The following is a 19,303-nucleotide window of genomic DNA, read 5'->3' on the forward strand; positions in this document are numbered from 1 at the left end:
ATTAGGTCGAGCCTCGTGCATTGGGTACACCTTATTATTATCCAGTTAATATTGCTTTATTTTGATGCCCACATCACCATCAACAATTTAATAATGTATTGTATTAGATGTATGTGATGTGGATTATTCAATTTTTTATTTACATTTTGAATTAGTCTAAGTACATAGTATGATAATTTGATGTTATAATATAGAGAAATAAGAATGTATACCATTTGATTAAGGCTGTCCATGTAAAAATTAAAATTAAATATTGGCATTAAAGAAATAATATAACATTGAGAACAATCAAACTATAGTGTTTAAGTCATCTCAATATGTACTTTTGAGGTAGATTTAAAAGTAGAGAAGCGTCTATCACTATCTTTCTTAAAACAAGAGGGTAGAGATGTCTTTTTACATGGGGAGAGAGATAGGCTCATGGGAGTGTTGATGTACGCTACGCTCTGGGCATTTTAAAAAGCAGAGGAAGAAATGGATTTGAAAATTTGATTTATTGAGGAGATGAAAAAAGAATATTCCATGGATGATTTTAGGTAAATTTATAGGGCCGAGAGAGATTTCTATTTTTTTATCCTTACATCATTTTTTATAGCCTATTATTTGTAAAGTAGATTGACAACAATACCCTTCTACGAAAGAGAATCGCAGTTCAAAGGATGTTAAAACACTTGGCTGAGGTATTCTCCCCACTTTCCTCTTGCATGAGCTGGTTGCAGAGAAGCAATGGCTTCCCTATGTTTCAATTCCTTACCTTTACCACCTTCTCAGCCTCGCAAGCTAGCAGAAGCTCCTCTTAATGGAGGCCTAAAGCCGATAGTCATCAATGGAGATCCTCCCACTTTTGTATCGGCTCCTGGTCGCCGAATTGTAGCTGGTAAGTTTTTATATAGAGTACTCAGTTTCTCTCCTCCTTGTCTTGCCCGTTATTGGTTGTTTCTCTACGAGTTCTTGCAAGTCTTATTCATCTTTTGGTTAACGTGATTGGAGTAAAAATTACTCCGCTTATCTCTCCTACGCTCCTTGCTGAATTTATATGTGAAACAACTAGTTTTCGATTGTTCGATTTGAATTCAACAATACGTGGTTCATTCCTTCCCTAATTCAGTAATTGTTTGGGTATGTGTTTTTCCTTGCCCATGCTGTTTGAAATTTCATCTTATATGCAATTCTTCTTTTTGGTTTGGATTAATTGAAAAGTACTCAGACCCTTCTTTAACCTTCCAATGGGTTGTTCTAGTTTTTATTTTTAATGAATTTTATGTTCTTTCTGTTTTTCTATTGGTCTTTGGGATTCTATCATCTGATAGAGGATCATCAATTCTTGCACTCACTTTTGGAACATTAGATGCTACAATAGTCTGGTTTTGTAAAGTAACTTAAAGTTTTGGGGGAGGGGGGGAACCAAAAAAAAAAAAAAAAAGATTGAAACTTTTCTAATCATTACCAACAATAATTGTGTAATTAACCAATAACTCACATTTTATAGTAACTAAATTTTAATTTGCTTTTCAACCAAGATTTTGCTAGAAAAGTATGACTGCAGAAGTTTTACTTACCCTTTTCATTTACTCTCTGAAAGGTAGCTATTTTCTGTTATGCTACTGGTTTTTTCTTCTTTGAAATTTTACATTACTTTCCATCACTGTACCTCCAACCAGTTGGAGCCTTCACGTTGAGATGCCAATGACTTGTGATCCTATCTGATGAGCTATCTACATTGAAAAATAAACACCGGAGTAATTGACAGTGTTCCTTGAAAGTTCATCAACTGGATGCTTAGGATTAATCTTTGTTTGAATGATTTGGTGCTACTTTTGTTCAATGCAATTCTCTATATAGTTACTTTCTGAAAACTTGTTTAAGTCTCATCTAATTTGTGTTTGTTCAGTTGGCGACTTGCATGGAGATCTTGTACAGGCAAGATGTGCACTTGAGACAGCTGGAGTTTTAAGCTCTAACGGTCAAGACTTGTGGATTGGTGGAGAGACGGTAGGCCAATTTACATGATGGTTAGGTCTAAGAATGACAGGAAGGCCATTAAGGAATGTTTACCACTCACATTGTTGTTGTGGCATACATGTAGGAGGGGTTTCCACCATTTGATGGGTCACCATACCGATAGATATATTGCTTACATTCTGCAGATCTTACATCCCAATCAAATGGGGGCCAATTCCCCTCCACGTGCATCTAGTCCAGCCAGCTATATGGATCGGTTGTCACTAATTACTAAATGAAACTGGTCCTCACTCAAGAGTGTCTCTAATTCTCATGCACTGCAAAGTACCACCAATTGGAGGGAAACTGTTTACTTGGTTCCTAATATGCTACCTATAAAGATTTTCTTGATGGATTGCCCCCCCCCCCAAACTTCATTAAAAGAAAAAAAAATGTTCAGCTCCAAAGAGAAATCATTACTGCAAGGCTGGTAGACATGTAGTCTTAAAACAACAAATAGTTTAGCAGTGGATCTAGTTTACTAATTGCATGATGCCTTTGATTGCAGCTTTGATGTCAGTGAAGTGATCCTTTATTTCCCTAAAGATAAAATCCATTACAGAGTATCCGTCTTACACCTGATAACTTAAAAGAGAAGGTCATAATCCTCTGCATTAGAAATGCATTATTTGTAATGATCCTGGTGGATCAGAACTATTGTTGTTATAGTCAACTTCTGACTATCCAAAAATGTTGGTCCAAAGTGGGCAGAGAAATTAAAATTGATGGGCATCAAAACTTTTCTCCATTTTCTCAGTCTCCAATGTTAAAATAATTCTGGGTGATTCTTGAAAACGTACTGAACACTTGTTCTACTTTCACATGTTTGGATCAGAGCATAGGGAAATTTTACTATTTTGTTTTACTTTCCCCAAAACTTTTTAAATGTATAGTTCCAGACAGAACTCTTAACTTTAATGATTTGTATAATGTCTTACTCTAGTTGAAACATACTTATAATATGTCATTTTTCTAGGTATTGATTCAACTTGGAGATATTTTTGATCGGGGTGAAGATGAAATAGCTATTTTGTCCTTACTACAGTCATTGAATATTCAGGCAAAGGAAAACGGTGGAGCAGTCTTTCAGGTTTGTGATACGCTGAAACGGAAAATATATTTCTTGACCATTGAATGGGTACGGTACTGTGGTTGGTTTTAACTCATTAACTTGTAAGGAGATATTTTTTGGTAGGTCAGTGTATTTTTGTCCTATAATGATGTGATTAACATATAATATTTATGGTCTATATATTTGAATTGGGTCCTGGTCCTTTGAATTGGGTCCAGGGACCAGGACCCAATTCCAATATAGTTTCAACAATGGGCTGTGAAAGATATCGTTTTTGTTGTTAAGCTTGGTCTATTCCATAAGATGGATTTAATTCTGTCTTTCTAATATCTATTATGTGCATTAGTTACCTGTTTATGTCTGTTTAAGGCTTTAAGCTACATATTGAGGATTCCAAATCCAGTGAAGGCATTGACAAATTTGGTGCTGTGTCAATTAAAGTTCAAGTAGGCCAAAATCAAGGAATTAACTTCCACTTTCAGACCACTGAGTAAAAAAAATTCTTTTGGGTCCTTTACATACTCCTCCTCTATAGTTTTGGGCTTTGTCTCACTAGTATAAAGCATTTCTAAGCAGTTTTTGGCTCCTAAATTTTGCCCCAACTCTTGGCAGATAATTTTGATATATGGAATTCTTGTTTTAATTATGTAGGTAAATGGAAACCATGAGACCATGAACGTAGAAGGGGATTTCAGATATGTTGAACCTGGGGCATTTGATGAGTGTATTGACTTCCTGGAGTACCTGGACGAAGATGAAGATAGCTGGGATGAAGCTTTTGTTAATTGGATTGCAGTGTCAGAAGGATGGAAAGGAGACAGTATGTCCCCAAATCATTGGGCTCCATGGAATCTAGTGAAGGTATTGGTGTACACTTATTTTTTCTTCTTTCTTCATAGAATTTCTAAATATTTTTGTATACCATTAAGTAAACATAATGAGGTCGGAATGTAATCAGTTCTGTTGACACCTGAAAACTTTAACACTAGAGGATAGATGGCTAAACATTCAGGACCAGAACTTAAGATTTGAAGGGTTTGCCATCTGTTCTCTAATGTCAAAGAGAAAATGTGTTACAATAGGTACATTTCTCTTAATATCTGGTGAATTACATAAACTTGTGGTGAAGTTGTCATATTTTTCTTTTCTAGATTGCTACGTTTAGCCAATTTTCTTTATTTTTTATTTATTGGTTGTCCTCAAAAGATTAAAGGATCAGCTCTAGGATAACAAGCATTTTCTCTTTCCTCAAATCTCTGCCATTCTGTCTTTAAATGATTATTCTAACAGATGTCACTGGAATATTAGGGCAGAGGCAAAAAGGGGTGATCGCAAGATCGATCCTCCTAAGACCAGGGGGTTTATTGGCATGTGAGTTGGCACGGCATCCTGTTGTGCTCAAGGTTGATGATTGGGTTTTCTGTCATGGTGGTCTTCTTCCTCATCATGGTAAAGTCCGTATTACTGTAACTAACAGTGTTGGAGCTTCTTTAGAAGGTTTCATTCCTTTGTCCTTCCATGGTGCTTGGTAATAGTTTTGGTACTTCTGCAGTTGAATATGGGATAGAGAGGATGAACAAGGAGGTGTCTGATTGGATGAGAGGTCTAAATGAGCTGAAGAGTAGTCCTCAACTCCCTTTCATAGCCACTCGAGGTTATGATAGTGTTGTTTGGAACCGCTTGTATTCAAGAGATGCTGCAGATCTGGCGGACTACCCAAGTCACCAGGCAAGTGATTGAATTGAGGGGCTTCATTTTCCTTTTGTTACATGGTGGTCCTGCATTTTTCTTAGTTTTTAAGATCTCAATGAACAAGCTTAGAATCTGGTCTAGTAGACTGCACTTTTGCCTTTTTCTGACATTAATCTTCTTTTACAGAAATTAAACATTTAATCCACAGAGTTAATCATTGACATGGTTGAGTTTTCCCATGTTGATGAGCACCTTGACTGAGTTGAGAGTTGAGTGGGCATTTTTTTAGGAAAATGGCTGTGCTTTTGAACTGAATTTTTCTGCTACTCTACTGATTGACTTTTTAAATGCAGTTACGGAATTGGCCTAGTAATTCAAGTCCCCATATTTTAGTCCAGTCTGATGCTCAGTACATACACATTATCATTTTTTGTCTCTCTCTGAACTGAATGCGTCCTCTCAGCAGATTTCCTCCATTCTCAAGGAGACATTACAAGCAGTGGGTGCTAAGGCGATGGTTGTGGGGCACACCCCTCAGACTGTAGGAATAAATTGGTATAGTTCTTTTCATGTCTTTTGAAGATTTGATTTGAAGAAACCACTGATATTTAAGCCCCTCTGAAATGCAACTTTCATCCTCTGTGCCATAAAATCCGATGTGTATTGAAAATGAGGAAGCCTTGTCAGTCATCATTTTATCTTTTAAAGAATTTTCGGAATTTTTTTTTTTCTGTTTCTATGGCTGTCATTTCTAAGCATCCTTTAACATCCAGCATCCTTTAATCATTGTTAATATGCTTACTTCTTTTCAAACAATTGCTTATATGGTCTTTTTGCTATTTTAGCATTGCACTGTTCTTCTATGGATTAACTTGTTGGTGTTGGTGTTTGACTGCAGTAAATACAATTGTAACATATGGCGAATTGATGTGGGCATGTCCAGAGGAGTGCTCAATTCAAGACCTGAGGTAAGTTAGGCTCCTCGGCAGCCTAATTGAAATATAAGAGAAATTTCCTACCAAGAAGATAAATATATAAAAGAGATAATTTGGTAGGTAGGGTGGGAAGGAACAACCGAACAACCTACTCATGTCTCTCTACTTCTTCCTTCAATTAACCTGAACGCATAACTTGATCTATAGATTATTCTATACGGAGTACCTGCATTTTTTTCTTACATCAGAGACAGTACAAGTTGGCTTGGTTATGGTCACCCATTTGAGTTGATCATACTAATAGGAAATTGTTTTGCTGCTTTTGGTCCATTAATAACGGGTTCCACCCTGTTACGTATTTATTTTTGGGTTGTGGGGGAGGGGGGGGGGGGGGAATGGAGGCACAATTTGATTCCAGGCCTGGGGGATGACACCCCACAGGCTTTAATACTGCAATCCACAGGCACCTTCCACATGTTTGTAGACCATCACTGCATATACTGTTCTAGTACCTTAGATTTGTTCTACAGAAAGAATGTATAAAGTATTGTTGAGCTGGAGAAGTAAACATGCAACAGCTCTAGACATTGGATACATGAGCACTACTTTGGATTTAATCTCAAAAAGAAGAGAAAAAAAAAGTAAAGTGTATATATGGAAAATTTTGTTGTCACCAAGGCTGGTTACAACAAGATTTTAACATTACTTTTTTGCACTTTTAGTATGAGGCACTTCTTTTTTCCATGGGGGTAAATCATGTCATTTTCATGGACAATGACAACCATTAAAAATGACAAGATGCTAAGTCACTCTCAACTTATTTTGAAAATAACCTTTTACCCTTGATTTAAATAATTTTTAGGAATAAGACAGGGGTCAATCAAAAGAAGGTTACAACTTCTAACTTCATCACCTTGGTGACAACAAGATGCATCCATATATATAGGGGAAGAGTTTTTTGTGCGGGAGCGGGCACGGAAGCATTAACAGGGTCTCAGTGCACAAGGCTCTCGCTATTGCAGGGTCTGGGAGGGGCAAATGTTCGCAACCTTACCCCCTGCTTTGCAGGAGAGGCTGTTTCCAAGTTCGAAACTGCAACCAACAGGTTGCAATGGTGCAATTTAACCATTGCGCCAAGGCTTGCCCAGTAGCGTGGGGGCTAATGAGAGCATACACAGTGGCATCAACATAAATGGGATTTTTAATTCACAGGGGAAACAGTAATTTCATACGCTCCTGTGTCTGGGCACAGGAGCCACATGACAAGGCAACATTCTTTTTCATATATATATATATATATATAAACTAAGACAGTGCTTAAGTTGATCTTTAAGGTAGGAGATAGACAGCGCATTCAGGAGTAGACTTGGTGTTTGGCTGATAGGCGGCCATCGGTGCATGATTCTTTCCCAAGTGGTTACCTCTTCAGTATAACAGATGAAGCCCGTAGAAATAAACATAAAGTTGATTCAACAAAGCAGAAAATTTTAGTTGTGCTCACACTATCAAAATAGTAGAATTAACAAGGTTAGAAACAATTAATTAACATTTATAAATTTGAGTTCAGAATCCTTAGCCACTGAATATTAACTTCAAAAAACATAAACAAGGAATTTAGGGTATCTCCTTTTTAACCTTAACATGAAGAGAGGTAAGATAGTATTTAAACATTGATTGAATTGTATAATAGAATGCTGACAAAAAAAACAAGAAGATGGATATGTATTGGAAGTTACAAACTAATTATTTTACTCGAGTCAGGAAATTTATTGTGTGAGGTGATCGGCCAGGTATATTTCCTGGCTTCAACTAGGTGTTTTGACTACACCAGGTAATCCTTGGTATATGGATCAGTATTGCACATAGTTGTCACGGCATCTAGGTTGTCCTAGGCTTTGGAGAAGGGGAAAAATCAACACGATACCAACAAGGGGTCAAGGTGTTGCCTAGGCGACACCGTGACAACTATGGTATTGCATAGACTGACAATATTTCTTCTCAAATTTGCTGTTCTATTATTTTACAGGGTTGAATATCACTGAGTTACATTTGACTTTTGTTTTTTGGGACTAGGTTCTAGAAATAGTAGACAATAAAGCGAGAGTATTGAGAAGCAGAAGTGACATTTTTGGTGAACTTGAGGTCGTTGATTGCACCTGAAGAAGCATATAGAAGGTATAATGGTTATAAGGAAGCCTCTCCTCTATTTATTGCTTGCAAAATAATTGTCCATATTTAAGAAGAAAGATATTTGTTGTATTGCACAACTGTAGCTATTGCTTTCCCTAATCAATCTCAGTTATCTGAAAAACACACAGCTCAAACCATTACCTGAAATGCTACCTTGATGCCACTTTCCTGTTCAGTAGATGAGAACAGAGGTGTGAATCACAGAGATCCATGAGCTATTTAACGATTCTGAGATCAGATCAGTGCGAGCAATACCTATGTCAAGAATTGTGTTGGTCTTCTTCGTTTCTATTGTATTAGTGTGTTTTTTCTTTTGTTTGAACTTCTAATTTCCATGATGTAATTGTTAGAGGTAGAAAAGGCTTATCTAATACTACAATTAATTTGTCTGAGACCACATTTTATGCTTTTTAGCCTTTCATTGTCAGGCTAGCCCATTGGATTTATGCTGAATTGTGTTGCAGGGAAAACTATGTTGGTCTTCAAATTCAAAGCCTCATGATTGAGCATTAGCGAGTGGTGAATTGTATATTGATCACCTAAAGTAAATGCGGGATACAGGTATCTGGCGACTAAGAAGCAAAACAAATTTCATTCTGCTGATCAATCAGATACAGTAGTGAAGCAACAGTAGTTGGTTGTTCGCCATGAAAATACGGATTAAGACTTTGATCTGGTGATCTTGCATGATATGGGAGGAAATTGGTTGAATCACAAGGGGGGAGATTGCTTCATTTTAATATTCTTTCGTGGGCTTTGTACATTAAATCATGTAGCAGATGATGAATATGTATATAGATCAAGTGAAAATATTCTTTTTTTTTTTTGGTAGCTTGTGCAATTATTATTATGGCGAAACCATGACAGATAAATGATGCACAATCTTTAGATTTTGGAGCTTCAAGCCTCAAGTTGACACAACCCTTTTACAGATCAGGCTAAAGTGTTGGTATTTTGGACTAAAAGATAATAACTTTTACAAGAACTTCAGCATAATGTCTTCTTATTATTACTCGTAAAAAGGCTCCTGTTACACTAGCATTTGGCCATGAACGAATTCAACAAAGGGAATGGTGTGGGGTGTGGTTACAATCGGGCTTCCTTAGCGAAAAGAGTTGATAGATTAGAAAGAAGATTACTTGATTGGTATCTTGTATATTGGTACAATACATGATGTATTATAATGTATTTCTAACTTATTATTAAAATCATTAGTAGTTGGGGTATTTATGTTTTCTTTGTAAAATTAGTGTTAAGGACGTACCCAGTGTATGAGGCTTCTGCCACTACTATGAGGTTTGGGAGGGTCATAATGTACATAGCCTTACCCCTATTATGCGGTGAGGCCTGTTTCCTGATTTGAACCCACGACCATTAAGTCACAATGGAGCAACCTTATCGTTGGTTGAGTCCCACCTTCTGAAAATTAGTGTCTTTCTCTTTAACAATAAAATGTGTGAATATCCCCAACCACCCCCACCCCCTCTCCAAAAAAAAAAAAAAAAAGAAAAAGAAATTCACTGCTATAAGGTATGGACATATAATAGTGAATGGTAATAGAGACTTATCTTTTGCTAAAAGGTAATAGAGACTTAATGGTAGTGAAGGATATGATTATCCTTGTGGGTATGACAAACCATTACTACTAATTGAAGGTGCCAAATGGGGGGTGTGTGTTGGGGATTGATTATAATGTGTAGCTAGCTACTCTTTCTTGTTACTTTGGTTTTTAACCTTTACAATTCATGGTGGTCAGGGACAGATAGGGGAAAGGGAGAGGGAAAGGGAAAGCAGCAGCAGTCGAGGAAGGCAACACAGCCCATATTAATACATACTCCTTCAAAGGGACCTCTGCAACAACTGGGAAGGAATCATGAGCATCTTTTCTGTTTGACTGCTTGAGAGTTGCAGATAATATCTCCACCTTTTCGGCTTTTTCCTCCCCACAGCTTCTCTTCTTTGTTCCCCTAGCTTTCTCACTCTTCACTCTATATTGTCCCTCCTGTCTCCTACTGAATACTGAATGTTGTTTCTTTTGCTTTTTCCTACTCATTCCCTTTTGACTGATGATTCCCCTCTCTCAGTCTCCACTAAAAGTTTCGTTTCTCTCTCTCTCTCTCTCAGACATGCAGGCATGCAGACAAGCACCAGCCCAGAACCCCTCACAGTTAACACGCGTGTACTGTGCATAGACATTAATATTCCCCCTTTGAACCTTGAATTTTGAATGAGTTTTTTTTTTCTTCCAGGAATGGGAATTGAATACTATAGAATGACAATAGGGTCCTTGATTTGAAGCAAGCTAGCTCTACTAATTGCATTCTTTTCCTACACCACACTGACTTCAATGATACTGGTGTTTTATAGGAACTCAAGACTAATGTGGAATTGAGTTCAATTGTAGGGCTAATATGGTACTAACACGAAAAATTGTAAAAAGTCGAAATAGCCATTTTAGTAAGAGAATCAAAGGCAATATCAAGTAATTAATTCATGCCAAAATCATGGGGCATATTTGTAACTCCCTCTCGATCCCACTTCTCTCTTCCCTTTGAATAGCACATATAGACCTCAAATTCTAAGAAAAACTATGCCAAAGGCATTAGTTAGAGACGAGAAGAACAAGAAGCAGATCTAAAGTCTCTAGAGAGGAAGAATTGTGGAATATATATATTAGTATGGGATGATATTGGATGGTGAGTTGTTTTGAGTAGTAAAATAGTTAGGAAAGGAATTATATGTAAATGGAGGAAGGTGGTGAGAAGACTAGTAGTAGTATTAAGGTGGTGCGAGGTTGCATCAAGACTAAAGCAGGGCCATGGGTGGTTCACCGGAGCACCAAGGATGGTGCCACTGTCACCAAATATCGCCATCCCTCCGACGGTGAGCGCCAAAAAAACAAACAACGGGAGCGCCAAAGACGTGCACTAAACAAGAAGATCTTTGCAGGCCTTAGAGCTCATGGTAATTACCAACTTCCTAAGCATGCTGACAACAATGATGTCCTGAAGGCGCTTTGCGAAGAGGCCGGTTGGCACGTCGAAGAAGATGGCACCATTTATAAGATCAAGGTGAACACACCCTTTTTCTGTTTTTGTTTCTGTTTTTACTCCCTTCCTTCCTTCTCTTCCATATCAACTAAGTAGTTAACTCACACATTGCTTATGATGATTTATTCCTAATAACATTTTGAGAAGCCAGCAACACTACACATTTTTTGACCAAATATATTTCCACTTGCTTTACTCTTCTCTGTTGTTTTTAATTTATTTTCACATACCTATATCTAAAATTGTGCCTTTTTTTTTAAATTAATATTTACAGAAACATGTGAATGAGAGATCAATTTCTTCTAGAACAAGTTCAGGAATCCAAATTTGCTACCAGTGTTCTAAAGATGAAGCTGAAGTTTATAATGAATGTGGGAATGCAGTTAGCTTGGGAGTTGGTCACTCACAGTTCTCCTCAAATGAGTCAAGCATTGAGCTGTTGCCTGAGGAATTTCATAAAAGAGATGGGTTGAATCTTAGTCTCTCACTTTCATTGAAATATGCTTGAAATATATAGAAAGTTAAAAGAACATTCAATTATAAGGAAACTGAATTTTTTTTTTCCTAACTGAACTATTAGAAATCTAACTACAAAAGACAATTAAACAATTTAATGTTGCAATTTACTATTAATCTAAATCTTTTAATAGTAGTCCCGAACTCTGTATCTTGTACTTGGTTCACATCCATCACCATTAAGTTTAAAAAAATGTTATTTGTTATTTACCTTTCAGATGTGAAATCTTTGAATTTTTCACTACTGGAGTAATGTCTATATTATAAAGATAGGCTGTGGCCACATCTGTTATGCTGTCTAGAAAACTTAGGCTGCTTGTTACAAGGCTCAGTTGGATAAATATAGAAACTTTCTCCCTCGTCTTTTTGAGAACTAATAGAAACTTTCTTATAAAAGTGTACAGTTTCATATAGATCTTTATTTTTTTTTTTTGTCTATGAATGAAAGTGTGTAAAATCATAACTTTTTTTGGAAGGCAAAAGGTTCTTTGCCCATGACACAAGTTTTCCTTGATGAGGGTTTTTTCTGGCCAAGTGGAGGTCAGATTTGATCATTCTTTCCATTGGATAGTCCTGGGCCAGGGTGCTGTCGGCACTCCCAGGCAGCGGTGCGGGGCCTCCCCTATCCGGCCCTGGGTGCCTACCACCAGCTCCAGCCAGCAGCGTGTCAGGCCTAGAGGGCCCTCGTTGAGGAGAACGAGAAAGAAACCTTGGATCAATAGGCCAGAGCATATCTCACTTTTTTGGAACGAAAAGCGTTCGGCATCTTATTTGCCGATTCAGAATTGATTGAGGCTGATCCGGTTGCCGATCCTGCTTCCTCGAACCTTACCCACAATGGACCAATCACTACTCTGTATATATAGGTTTTTGCAGCATAAGCCCAGAATCTAAGATAAAACAGCTAATGAGTAATGAACCTCCAGTGGTAGCTCCACATCGTCTATAGTTGATACTGCCTCCACAGGAAAAATGCATTAGGAGAGTCACTGTGATGAATTTAATTTCATTTGTTATCACTGAGGCTTGAGTTTACTGCGATATAGTGCTCTAATGTTGAGACGCTTGAGAGTCCATATATGAAAAGAAACAAATTTTGGATCTCTGGATAAGAATGAGCTATGAATTGATAGATCTGGAAGTCCTTTTAACTTCACTAGTTCTGGTATCATTTCATCTGAATGCAATGCAGTGAGATGTTCTAATAAGGCCTACAGTAAAAAAGAAATCTAAACCATTAATTTCGAGCATCCCACTCCATTCTTCACAAAAATACGAACTGTCCCAACCCTAGTATAGTAGTATAGTTGGCTTCCCAGCCATTATATAGAACAAGGCCACAATCTGCTCACATCAACCCGAACCTGATCCGATTGAATGCAAAGAACTCAAGTTGAAATTTCTTTCTTTGCTAAAATTCCATTCACAGCTCTCTCTCTCTCTCTCTCTCTCTCTCTCTCTACAAAGAATTGAAGAGCAGTTCATTCCATACATCAGGCACTCCTGGCAAGCACCAATGAATACAGTCAGAGTAACTGGCAGGGTTTGACAACTGCTGGGGACTCAGTGACTCCCAGAATTTGCGGTAGATGGATGGATGACCATCTTTCCGATACTCGGAGAGTTGAGTGATGTTAAGAATAGAAACCTTTGATCTCAGTCTGTCCACTACCTTATCCACCACCCTCATAGTGGGCAAATCAGACCCACTTCCCCAGTAACCCTCCATGTCAATGGGGTTCTTCTCCTGATAGCAGTTCCCCTCGGTATTTGGTTCCCACTCTCGACTCCTGCATGCAGCAAAACAAACTGAAATAATTTTCTTTTCAAATCCTAAAAGTTGCACGACGTAAAAGGAAAGCAAAATCTCTTGTAGTGTAGGGTTGAACGGCAGAAACTACAAAGACAAAAAGCTAAATCACCAGTCCTTGACCAAGAACTACTTATAATGTGAATAACTTGTTCTGAATTACACATATTGGAAAGCATTTTAGATCAAAGTCAAGCACTCTTGCTTGTACATGCAGTGGGACAAATGAATAGTAGGCCTTTAGATGATCCTTCTAAAGGCCCTTACAGGATGCCTCACACAATATTAAGCTACTGACAAGAAGCCAAAAAGCACACCCTTCAACATTTCTAATTTTAGGCCTTACAGGAATGCCTCACCCACAGTACACTTTGTCAAAAATGTTAAGCCACTGGTAACAAGCCACAATGCACACCGTTCAACATTTCTAGCTAAAGAAAATTGCAACATACAATGTGAAATACTGAGGCTATGGTCCTGACAAAGGCTCTACTAAACAAAAAAATCTGTGTTGTTGTGGAGGGCGGCGTAACTATTTTGACTTTTGACTGTTCGGGCTTGATGATTTTCAAAGGATGGTCCTCTATTGGATAGTTGCAATTGCTAAATCCATGTGAATTTGGTTATTGGCCTACCATGTGCACACCAAACTAGGAATGATTTGAACTCATGCCAAGTGTACCATGCGCTAGGAATAACATTAACCCAAACAAGGAGTCTAAGCCTACGAGAGGTCCTCTGTAACAAAAGTTACCAATACAAAAAACATGATATGTGTGTGTGCTTGAGATGATGATCATATCAACTGAAAATAAAAGGATAAAAAAACAACAGATTGTCATCCATGAGTTCAACAGTTTTGAGTGGAAAGATGTCAGTACTCAGTAGAGTACATGTGAAATAGTAGGCTGCATTCTGTTTGAAATAGTTAGTTATACCATGTCCACATTTTTGTTCCAGTTGGAACAAAACTGTAAGAAAGTAATGTCCAGTACTTGTACCCCACTAAACATGAAAGTGATAAAAACATGTGGGCTGCACTCAATTTTCACAGTGAACTTTTTTCTGTTTCTAACCCTCTTTCCAATCAAACTCAGCCTTAAACAAACCAATGACAATTTCCCCCCATAGATAACAGCATAACACAATGATAATTAGAAGAACAAAAGGCAGTAATAAATTTGGTCTTCAATTTCTAAGGTTTTAGATGCCATGGCTTTTCTATCTTACACTACCGTCCATATAACGAAGTAATGTCTCTAGTTTGAGAAGGCATGTTCCAAATATGAAAATCCATGATCACGATATTGGCAAGGAAGGCCCTAATGTTCTCCAATCTATTCTTTGGAGGCTGGGTAAATGAAAACAATCTTCTACCCAGTCACCAACAACTGGACATACCCTGATACAGACTTAGTGAAAATAACCCTTGGGTTGGGTACTATACATGTTGAGCCTTCAGTCCAATGGGTTTTCATTGTAATAAGCCACATTAATGGGCCCAAAACATGGGTAGGAGGTAGGAATACGGGATTTACTTTATTTGTTAGTCTAATTAGAGTCCTATTCTTTATTTTATTTGTTATTTAGTGTTTTAGTTGGGCTGTATTAGGATTCTATGAGTCCAGTCTTGTTTTAAGCTGTTTTCTTTTATTTTACGCAGAGTTTTAGTTGTAGTAGACTGCCTATTGGCTAGAAGAGTTTAAGCTTAGTTTCAGTATGTTTTTGAGTCTTCTATATAAGTTTGCAAGGGAGGGTACAGCCTTGTACACTAATTTGATGAATGAAGTTGAATTTTTGCCCGAGTCTATGGTGATTTAGTAGGCTCCCTGGTGGTGATGCCAGCCTTGTAGGTTAGGTGGTGATTCCTGATCATATCCTTTTATCTTTTCTTTCTATTTAGTTTCAGCTTCAAACCCCAACCCCCACCAAAAAAAAAAAAATCCTATCATTTTCAAGTGTCCTAGTTTGTTTCTGCATCTTTAAAGTCTCCTCTTTTCTGGATCGATCTTTCAATTCTGAATTCACTTAAGGATTCTGTTTACAGCTTAGTCCACATATCAGTCTCTTAAACGATTCTGTTCTGAATCTTAATTTCTTGCTGTCAAATTCTGATTCCCTGTCGAAAATTTAAGTTTCATATCTTAAGGAGTCTGACCTATTTTAAAATCTGGCTGTTTGATTGCATAATAATTTTGATGGTTTGTCCCTATACCTAATAGAGTGATCGACCAGTATATTGACCAGCATAGATCCTTCGATATTCTGATATTTGAATCCTCTCAGTTCTGGTTTGTCCTTTTTCCTGCGATCTTGTTGCAAGCTGGTCTCCCACTGAATTTCACTGGTTCCAGATTAACACTGCATTTTACCCATTCATCCAAAATATCTTATCAATATAGAGCTCCAAAATGATGCAGTGATCTGAATTAGTTAATTTGATAGTCTAACTTTAATATTTTTGAAAAACATTCACATGCTTTTAGTGAACATCCAAATAGAAGCCAACATGAACTGGGTCTAACAGCTGATGTACTGAATTTAGAAGCACATAAATTTCATCAATGGACATCAATGTTTTACTAACAGAACCTACTGTGGAAGCTTAGAACACCATGTTAGTGCTGGTTTTCAATGTTTGTCCATCCAAGCTGCCCTAAATTCCAAGGCTCAGATCAGTGGAAATATCTAGTCTCATATGAATTGCATTGTGCCTCCCATCATCAATGGATGGTGAAGCTGTTGCCTAGGCTTATACTCATTCAACGACACAAGATATGCTAGCACTTATTCTAGTTTGAGGAGGGACTAGCTTCCATATTGTTAAAGTTCACCACTGTAAGCTCCAGAATATAACCCTAATGAATCAAACCAATATAACATTCTAACAATGATGCTGCAGAACCAGTTCATCCTACAGCTGTGGCTGTTAGATTTACCACAAGCCAGGCAATGAATTGGTCTACCCCAAAAATTATTAAACAAAGCCAACTCCCCTTTTCCCCCAACATTGAAAGGGAAATTGCCTATAACCTACTAAGCTGATGAAGGCCTAGAGGTTTCAAAGTCATGTTGCAAGTGGCAAACTCCACTCTTTATGAAAAAAATCAGCTGAATGGTAAAATGATAATAACACTTCCGAATGAGGGTATGAGGCTCACCAGAGATGGGTAGGAGACATTGTCACAAAGAAGACCTTCTTCTTCAGGGGATTCACTTTGGATGCCACCCAATCAGCCCAAGCCTCCATTGCCAACTCCACGGCTCCTATGCCATCTAGCTCCTCACATATCCCACTTTTTTCATTACTCCATCTACAACACAAAGCCAGGGGTTTTAAAAAATGTCTGAAAAGAGCAATTCCCTCCTACAAGCCTAGTTTATATGTGGATTAAAGAAGAAATTACACTTACAAAAGCTTAACTGGGCCTTGTCTCCACCACAAGTATGTATTAAATATCAAAATATCAGCTTTCTCCCACTGTGATGCATGCTTGAGAACTGAATCGGGTCGAATTATACGATCATTCAGTCTATGATTCACTGGGTCATCGGAGTTTGATTCAACAAGAAGCGGCGCCCAGTAGAACTCGACTGTAGCATTGTATTCCTGGATGGCACACATACAAATACACATACATAGATCAAGACAAATGTAGATAATTCATCAAAAAAATAAAATAAAGCAGATGGGTGTTCTATCAAGATCGACCCTGCTTGATGAATCATTGAGCATGCTCTAGAACATTCAGGAGTAGTGGTTAGTGAACATGCTTCATAGGTCTAGCTAGTCAAGGCTCACCTCTGCCCTGAAAATGGTGAGAGGAGCATTTGGAGACATGGATCTCTTGTCAACCGGGATTACTGACTGTAACAAACAAACCATGGATATCCACTGTCCTCTGTTCAGTGAATCCCCAACAAACATCAACCGCTTGCCTCTCAATTTCTCCCACATCTCAGTCGCATTCCACCTATATATTGCAAAAATGGAATGTAAAAATGTGAAAGAAGCATTCTCCACAAAGAATTACTCGCTTCTGTTTTCCTAATGAAAAGAGCACTGTTCCCAAAGAAAGAAAGGACTACCTCTTTAAGTTGCAGTTATGGGGTTGCCATCTCCAGTTCTGGTACCCCAAATCGGTCCTTCCGTGCTTGCGACATGCCAACTGATCGGACATGTACGGGCAATCCGACTCGTCGTAGAGCGGATAAGAAGTGTTGTCGAAGACCCATTTGCCCGAAAACAAATCGCAACTCTGCTGCTTTCCTCCCCGTTGACTGAACTCCAGCTTATGGTAAACCGTCTCTGTTCTCCGACCATGGTACTGTTGAGTAGAAGCGCATGTCGTGAATCTATCCAAACTAGCTAAAAGCCCCCCCCCCCCCAAACAAAAAAAAAAAAAAACAGCAAAACCCAGCAGATCAAAACAAAGCAACAAAAAATGAAACTTAGGAATTCACGAGAACCCATGCCATGAGACACCAAGAATGGAATCAAACCAGAAATTAAATAACAATAATAGAAGTACTAAAAAAATGCTAATCCAGAGATAAGTAGATGAAAACGACAGATTTTAAAGTGGGCACGCAAAATCCTGATAAACGAAACAGAAGAAATAGAAAATTGAGGAAATAAAACCCACCGGCAGCTAGTTTTGGCTCATTGTTGGTAGAAACTTTGGGAGGAACAGAGGTAAGGAAATTTTTGTGTGTGATGGGCACTTGCTGATCTTTGCTTTCATGAATTTGCCCAATGTTTCGCTCGTTGTAGAGAATTGAAGCTAATATGAAGACAGAGAAGAATAAAGCAAGGAGAGGGAAGTGGGTTCTTCTTCTGCTCCATCTCTGCATCCTTAGAAAAGGACTTGCAAAATAAACCAAGGGTTCAACTTTCAAAGACAAGACCGATCATTAAACGAGAAACAGAGAGTAGCAGGAAACTTGGAAATTTCGTTACCAGATACTTAAGAGGGAGTTGCTTGTGGCTCTCACCGTGAGTCTCATAAGACACAGAAAGGTAATGGTGGGGACGTGGGGTAGGCAGAGCAGCAGTCGAAGCTGTCAAAAACCCGCTAATCTAGTGTTAGGAAACCCAATGATTTTCTCTGTTAGAGACAGAGAGAGAGAAAGAGGTTTATAGAAGAGCTATAGAGCATGAATAATTGAAGAAGCCAGTTCTTGCTGTCTTCACAGAACTAAGTTGGTAATAAGTAACCAATAAGAGAGAGTAAATGATATTTGAGTCCTACCAAAAGATTAAAAAAAAAAGGGAGAGTAAATTCTTAACTATTTCATGGATCTTAATCTAATTTTGGGAATCCTAACTACTACTCCATTTTCCATCCTCAAGTTTGACCATGCAAAAGAATTGGGAAAAATTTGTTTTGCTACCTTGGTTGCAGGACTTCCTGCTACCTTCATAGGTTTTGGTATTTTTTGAAATATCCTTTGAGATTCTATTTTTTTGGCTGCAAGTCCAAGTAGCAGGAAAGTTTTTGCAATCTGGGTAGTAGCAAAATTTCGTCCCTAAAGTTATGATATAAAGTCATGAGAATATTAGATACTAGGGTAAAGAGATCGTTGTTTAGTCGTGTAGCACCTACATCAGCGCAAAAACCAATGACAGCACATGTAGGGATATCAACATAGATGCCATTTTTTATTTTATAAGGGGGGAGCGAGGCAGTACTTTCATGCACTCCTTTGTCTGGGTGTAGGAGCTACACGACCAGGTAGCGTCCCTGAATGATAATAATAATAATGACTATTTGAATGACACCTTTATGGCTATTTTTAGAATATGTAACATTTCAAGTGTTTTTTCTAAAGTTCTTTAAATTAAGAATGAAATAAGGTTTTCAAAATTATTTGAAGGTGATTTATCCTTATCTTATGTTCAAGAATTATCATTGTCTTCCACGTTTTTTTTTTCTTCCCGAGTATACATGTGAAATAACATATTTTACTCTCTTTAAAATTTATTAAAAACTAAATGGGTTAAAAAAATTTTAAGAAAATTGCAAGTAAAATTTAA

At 37.8% G+C, this 19,303-nt stretch overlaps 3 protein-coding genes across 8 annotated transcripts; 2 read left to right on the plus strand and 1 right to left on the minus strand.

The window, feature by feature from the left end:
- The first annotated feature begins 668 nt into the window (after positions 1 to 668).
- On the plus strand, positions 669 to 17,838 carry LOC122659548 (shewanella-like protein phosphatase 1). 6 transcript variants are annotated; one of them, XM_043854677.1, is made up of 10 exons: positions 671 to 877; positions 1,892 to 1,992; positions 2,978 to 3,091; positions 3,725 to 3,934; positions 4,387 to 4,522; positions 4,626 to 4,801; positions 5,232 to 5,320; positions 5,664 to 5,733; positions 7,774 to 7,875; positions 17,828 to 17,838. In XM_043854677.1, exons 1-9 carry the CDS (start codon positions 727 to 729, stop codon positions 7,858 to 7,860), a joined length of 1,134 nt encoding a protein of 377 aa, XP_043710612.1. In that variant the 5' UTR covers positions 671 to 726; the 3' UTR covers positions 7,861 to 7,875; positions 17,828 to 17,838. The 6 variants fall into 6 exon arrangements, with proteins under 6 accessions (XP_043710618.1, XP_043710612.1, XP_043710607.1 ...); XM_043854672.1 differs by lacking the exon at positions 17,828 to 17,838 and adding an exon at positions 8,355 to 8,731 and having other exon boundaries at positions 7,774 to 7,883; XM_043854667.1 differs by lacking the exon at positions 17,828 to 17,838 and adding an exon at positions 8,070 to 8,731.
- Positions 10,566 to 11,519, plus strand: LOC122659588 (BES1/BZR1 homolog protein 1-like). Its single transcript, XM_043854691.1, has 2 exons — positions 10,566 to 10,961; positions 11,215 to 11,519. Exons 1-2 carry the CDS (start codon positions 10,635 to 10,637, stop codon positions 11,446 to 11,448), a joined length of 561 nt encoding a protein of 186 aa, XP_043710626.1. The 5' UTR covers positions 10,566 to 10,634; the 3' UTR covers positions 11,449 to 11,519.
- LOC122659528 (protein trichome birefringence-like 35) lies at positions 12,697 to 18,215 on the minus strand. The gene is made up of 6 exons (XM_043854635.1): positions 17,913 to 18,215; positions 17,356 to 17,635; positions 17,069 to 17,240; positions 16,680 to 16,876; positions 16,428 to 16,580; positions 12,697 to 13,246 (listed from the first exon to the last, which is right to left on the minus strand). Exons 1-6 carry the CDS (start codon positions 18,118 to 18,120, stop codon positions 12,916 to 12,918), a joined length of 1,341 nt encoding a protein of 446 aa, XP_043710570.1. The 5' UTR covers positions 18,121 to 18,215; the 3' UTR covers positions 12,697 to 12,915.
- Between the last annotated feature and the right edge of the window lie 1,088 nt (positions 18,216 to 19,303).

This window comes from Telopea speciosissima, chromosome 1 (assembly GCF_018873765.1).
Source record: "Telopea speciosissima isolate NSW1024214 ecotype Mountain lineage chromosome 1, Tspe_v1, whole genome shotgun sequence".
Lineage (NCBI taxonomy): Eukaryota > Viridiplantae > Streptophyta > Magnoliopsida > Proteales > Proteaceae > Telopea > Telopea speciosissima.